General features: G+C 37.7%; 1 protein-coding gene across 1 annotated transcript in view; it reads right to left on the reverse strand.

Annotated features, from left to right (window-relative positions):
* FERRY3 (FERRY endosomal RAB5 effector complex subunit 3) overlaps window positions 1–5,633 on the reverse strand; it is a 35,780-nt gene extending 30,147 nt beyond the window's left edge. The window contains exons 1-3 of the mRNA XM_069490214.1: window positions 5,602–5,633; window positions 3,312–3,514; window positions 1,757–1,902 (exon numbers count right to left, since the gene is read on the reverse strand). Of these exons, the coding sequence (XP_069346315.1) occupies window positions 1,757–1,902; window positions 3,312–3,489 (324 nt within the window). The 5' untranslated portion in view covers window positions 3,490–3,514; window positions 5,602–5,633. The remainder of the gene's footprint in view (window positions 1–1,756; window positions 1,903–3,311; window positions 3,515–5,601) is intronic.
* Between the last annotated feature and the right edge of the window lie 403 nt (window positions 5,634–6,036).

Consider the following 6,036-nt stretch of genomic DNA (forward strand, 5'->3'; position numbering starts at 1 on the left):
ACTTCCTCTCTGCCCCACATCCTGTCATCAGCCTGGGTCACTTGGATGTCCATGTGGACAACCCATCCAAGGCCCTGCCTTCTTACTTCCCTAATTCTATATCTTTATTAAGTTCTCCACTCCATCTCAGCCACCCATTCAGTATCCACACTGGCAATGGCGTGCAACCTCTAATATTTAAACATTCTAGGCTCTGACCACAACCTCCAACCAAGATTTCTCACTCCCCATCTCCCAGGTAAACGATTCTTTAACCTCATCAGGATCTCCACTCCATAAACTCTTCTACTTTCTCATTTTTTATCAGCCATCAGCTGCCACCTAGCTTAACTTCCTCCCCTATGTAGCTTACATTCCATGGTCCAGGATTCAAACACTGTCTTTGTCAACATCCTCGACTCCCTTTCTCTTACCCACCTAACAAAACCCTAATCTTATTCCTTTTCTCTATGTCTGCAGTCAGGCTGCAGAGAGCTGCAGCAGAAAAATCACAAAACTCCTAAGTTTACGGGGGAAGATTGGTGCCATCAATCTGGTGCTTTAGTGATGCCTAACAATCCTATCATTCCCTGCTCAGTTCTCCCTTTAAATACCTAACTATTTCATTACTCCTACCTCATTTAATTACAAGACCTGTCTTTCCTATTTCTCAGATAAATACGAAGCACTCAGAACAGAATATTCTTAATTTCCTGTTACCAAATTAGTAAAATTTTCTGAATTTATAACTGTCTCTGCTTCCCTTCTGCTATGATGGAAGAAGTATCTTTCTTCCCTGTTAAGATTAATTCTCCACTTGAGCTCTGGATTCTATTCCTTCTAGTCCTCAACTCTACTATTGACCATCTTGGGGGAAAAAAAAAAAAAAAGCCAAAAACCTCTGACCTTGTGTTCCCATTTAGCAAGTGCCCCATCTTTCTCCTCTATATAATCAAACTTCTTGAGTTACATATACTCGTTCTCCCTACTTCCACACTCCCACACATTCTTAAAGTCAATGAAATCTAGTTTTCACCACCACCAATCCACTAAAACTGACCTTGCCATAGGCAAGATTACTTGATAAATCCAATGGATATTTTTGAATATTTTCTTCACATGTTATACTTGATGGCATCTTGGCATTCTATCACAGTTTAGCTGGTGCTGTTCTTTTTTTCTTAGTAAATAAAATAACGATATGTGTTACAATTAATGGCATCTTACATTTTATGTAACAGGGCATATTATTTAAACAGAAAAATGATAATGTTATGTAACTATGCAACAACAATGAAGATAAGTGAGAGGACAAAAGTAAACCCAAGTTTTAAATGAGCTACTACTGCTGGTTTAGGGTTGCCAGATAAAATACAGGACACTTAGTTAAATTAGAATTTTGGATAAACAGCAAATACATTTTTAGTGTAAATACATTCCATGTAATATGTTGGACATACTTATATCAAAAAATTATTCATTTATCTGATATTCTAACTTAACTGGGTATCCTGTATTTTAATTACTAAATCTAGTGACCCTATGCTGGTTAAATATACAAAAAGAGCCTCTCATTTTACAAAGGTATTACATAAATAGAATTTTGTCTTACCTGCTCACCCTGATACAGGAAGGAAGCACATAAGCAGCAGCAACATACATTGGTATGTAGAGTAAAAAGGATTCTTTAACTGTTTCCGTATTACCATAGCAATTTAAAAATCCTCATCATAGTCTAGAATATCCTTGAAATTTATAATCTGATCTGTTTTCTTACCTCAGCATAAGCTTTGGCCCATGTACTTGCCAACTGATGTAAATCTACTTCACCTGATTTCACAGCTTCCAGGGATGCCTCAGCATCTCTATCATAATCTTGGAGGGATTCTTCTTCTATAAACTGCCTCAGAGCTTCTTTTAAATCTGTAATAAGGACAGACAACAAATGCCATCATCAGCAAAATCCAGACATAAACAGGGAACATTTTACCTGGTTGAACATTCCAAGGTGAAATTTTATTTTATCAAGCTTATATCCTTAATAGAATTTCCAACTAAAATAAAACCAGATTGGGGAACCATTTAACTAATTTCACAATAATTTTTCTTTACTATTACAGATAATTGCATGGAGAAAGGGAAAAATTCTTAACTTTTAGGTATAACCTTGATACTAATGAAGTAATATTACTTTCTTAAGCCTGATACCTCAGTTTGAAGCTAAGAAGTAGGTATAAGCACATAAAGAAAAACCTACATATTTTGAGGGTCTGAACATTACTGTATTTAAGTAAAATGTATTTTCTATATAACTTTAAAGGGTACATTGTTACATCCTTGGAATTTGGAAGAGAAGTTGAATGACAAGCATATTAAAACTGATTTAACTCAAATGACCTATGATTTCAATTGTAGAGAAACCATTTAGATACTGATACAATGGAAATAGCCCTGGGAGAGAAGAAGTCAGGACATCTGTGTTCTGGCCTTGGCTCTGTCACTATGTTTGTGACTTTAGACAGTGGTTCACAATCTTGAACGTGCATCAGAATCCCCTGGAGGCCTTGCTGAAACAGACTGAACAGACTGCTGCCTGCCACCCCGTTTCTGATTCAGCAAGAATGGGGTGGGGCCTGAGAATTTTTATTTATAACAAATTCCCAGGTGATGTTGTTGCTGCTGATTAGGGACCATATTTTGAGAACTACTGCCTTAGGTAAATAATTTAATCTCTTCATGTCCCAGTTTCCTTGTTTGTACGATATGATTGTGCTATAAAGTTTCTAGGTTCCCTTACAACTCCAACCTTCTCTGATCCAACATGTTCTCAATTTTAAGTTTTTTCCTATTCTGTGAGATATAACATAGACCTTTCAAAATGGTTTAATACATATCACTCTATGGAATTAATTTAGGTAAGCAAAGATTATTCAAAGATTAGTACTTCTATGGCATTTCAGGGATTGATGACTAGATCATTAAAAGAGCAACCAATTTAGCAATATAATTCTGTAATACCATAATTAGTGATGGCTGAAATGCCTTTTGAACGCACCCAACTAAATTCAAAGATTGAGTTCTAATCCAGACTTTGTAACTAATTTTTCATTATAAAATCTAATTTTTATACTATTGCTTTATAAACAAGGTTATAGGAAAAAACAATAAAACAAAAGTCTGGGGAATCTTTTTTATTTTTGGAAGCAGTTAAACCCATATTTTATGGCTGTTTCCAGTGCCTCCTAGGTTTATGCTTTCTAATTAAACACTTCTAATAACAGAGACTACAGGAAAATAATAAAGTGGTATTAATAAAAAAAATCAGTACTCACCATTTTCTATAAAGCATGGTAAATTGTGCAGCAGCATCAGGCGTCCATGCAAATGACTGGAATTCTCTTGAACAGGAAATTGGAGTGGCACCCTCAGTTCTAAACACTGACTTCCCACTTTGAATTCATACACAAATTCCCGCTCTCTGTTGCAGAATCTTTCTCTGTTTTTCTTCATACTCTTTGACAAGATTTCTACAAAACTAACAAAAAAAGCAATAGGTTGTAAGTCTATTAAAAAACATGTTTTGTTATTGCTGTACCACTTCTAAGAAAATGTTCCACCACACAAAGATTTTATTTGTGTGACTCTGAGACAATTATTCTAGTTTTTTTCCGAGTGTTTATCCCTACACTTTCGTCTTCATGACGAAAAACAAGTTGCTTTTTTTTTTAAAAAATGAAAATACTATTTCTTTTAAACTTCATTTAAGAAAAAAATTATGCTCTTAAAGTACTTGTATTCCCAGGAAGGGTTCTTGATAATAGGACAGGAACATGGAAAAGAGAGCAAAGAGGAATCTTAGGAAGAGAGGCATAGGTGGGCAGATACAGAGCTTATGAAACAGTGGGTGAAAACAAAGTCGAAGAAACAGATCAGGGACAAAGCAGCGATCTTGGAGATCTTAGAGGTGTTTGGTTGGGGTGGTTAAGAAAGTAGTAGAAAGATTTCCATGTGGGAAGAAGACATACAGAAAATAAACAGTACAGAATGACCCTCACAAGGCAAACTAGACACAATACAGAAAGAAGGAAATCTACTTATAGGGAATAAGAATCAACATCAATTAAAGATGTATTTATTCACCAGCCTCCTAACTGGACTCCCTGTTGCTAGGCTTTCCCCCATCACATCAGTTCTCACATTATTCTCTACACTGAAGGCACAGTAATCTTTCATTAAAAAGCAATATGCTTATCTAATCATGTTGCTTATCTGCTTAAAATCTATGACATTCTATTGTTCGCAGTATAAAATGCAAACTCTTTAACCCAGTTGACAGTGCCCCTGCTTATTTATCCAGACTCTTGTCTCAGCAACTGCACCACTCCTTCCCAATACACCAATTTTATTTTCCAGCCATACTGAACTTCTGTCAATACCAAACCTCTCTTTCCACTCCCAACCTTTTTGAACACGTTTTCCTTTGCCTTAAAACCACTCTTACTGGTTTTAATTTCCTTGGATAACAACTACTCATTCTTCAGGTCTCAGTTTAGATAGCCCCCAGGAAAACTCTTCTAACTCCCTAAAACTGGGTTGGGTCCCCAATACTGATCTGAATCATGGCACCTATTACACTCTACTTTTTACTCTCATTAGAAAAACAGTCTACTTTAAGTGGAAGAATTCTGTCTTGTTGTATTCCATGTGCCAGGCAGGGAACATAATGGCAACAACTAATAAATATTTGTTAATTGTATGGTGTTTTTATTTTATGGTGCTCACTGGAAAAATAAAGAAAAGAGCAAGCAATTATTCATACGGTTGAATATGACCTCTTTAAAAAGAGGTCACCTAAAATATAAAAATAACACAGACAAAGAAATTTTTGAGGGAGGGGAAAGGCTGCTGAGTTGAATTATCCAGATTATATTTTCAAATTTCCATGTAGGCTTTACACAAAAATGTTAGTCTATGTATTACACCATAATGCAAAGAGATAGAGTACTTATATTTTACTCGTGGAATTAATTGAATAACACTTATTAAATGTAAAGCAATGGAAATTTGTACAACTCTAGAAAACCACCGATTCCATGTGGGAAATGTCTATTCTCTGATGCAGGAACTCCTCTCCTAAGTATATATTCAAATACTCACACACACACATGCATGCATATATACATATGTTTAGGAAAATACACATAGAAGGATGGTCATAGAAGGCAGACCCACCAGCTCTGGCTTCAAATATTCGGCTCAACATTTACACTTGTGTTTCAATAAATTGATATTTTCAAGTTCCTTCTCCCCCTACTCGTTTTTTTGTTTGTTTTGTTTTTGTTTCTGTTTTTTTTTTTTTTTTGCTAATGATCTATTCTGAAGACTTGCCTCAGCTTTGGCAACCGTGAAATCAAGGAAGGTTTCCCCTACAAAAAATGGGACGAGAGGAAGGTTGGAACGAACACATACAGCCCGTAGAGCGGGGGCTCTGAGGCTCACATTGGGGAAAAGGAAGGCAGCCTCCCGGGCTGAGAAGCTCCAGCTGAGACGGGGGACGAGCCCCTCCATTAGGCGTTTCAGTCTGAAGGGCCTTCCTCACTCTTGTTTGGGGGTTCATCTCACCTAGTTCTGGAGTCCTGAGCTGTCCGCACACTCGGAACCGTCACCGAGTTGGCCACAGACAACATCCACAGACCTACCGACTTGTTTTTACAGCCAGCAGATTCGCCACAACAGATTCGTCCACACATTTTTCTCTTTTCTGGCACCCTGCAGAAAACTCCTCGGTTCTAGTGCCCCTTTTTTCCAGCCTGCTTCAATTTAATCATTTTAATAATGCAAGAAAGTGTATTTCTACTGTTCTTGTGTATTTCGGAGACAGTGCAAAAGCCGGTGTTGTGACGAAAGTGCAGCAGCAAGCACAAACCCGGCTCTGGCGGACCGGGTGCAGAAGAGCGAGGCCTTGGGCAGGGCGCACGCGCCGCCGCAGGGATGGCTGGTGCTGATTGGAAGCCTGGCGGCGGAGGGCGGGGGAGCGGCGGGGTCTGGTTTTGGGCG

This window comes from Eulemur rufifrons, chromosome 16, assembly GCF_041146395.1.
Source record: "Eulemur rufifrons isolate Redbay chromosome 16, OSU_ERuf_1, whole genome shotgun sequence".
NCBI lineage: Eukaryota > Metazoa > Chordata > Mammalia > Primates > Lemuridae > Eulemur > Eulemur rufifrons.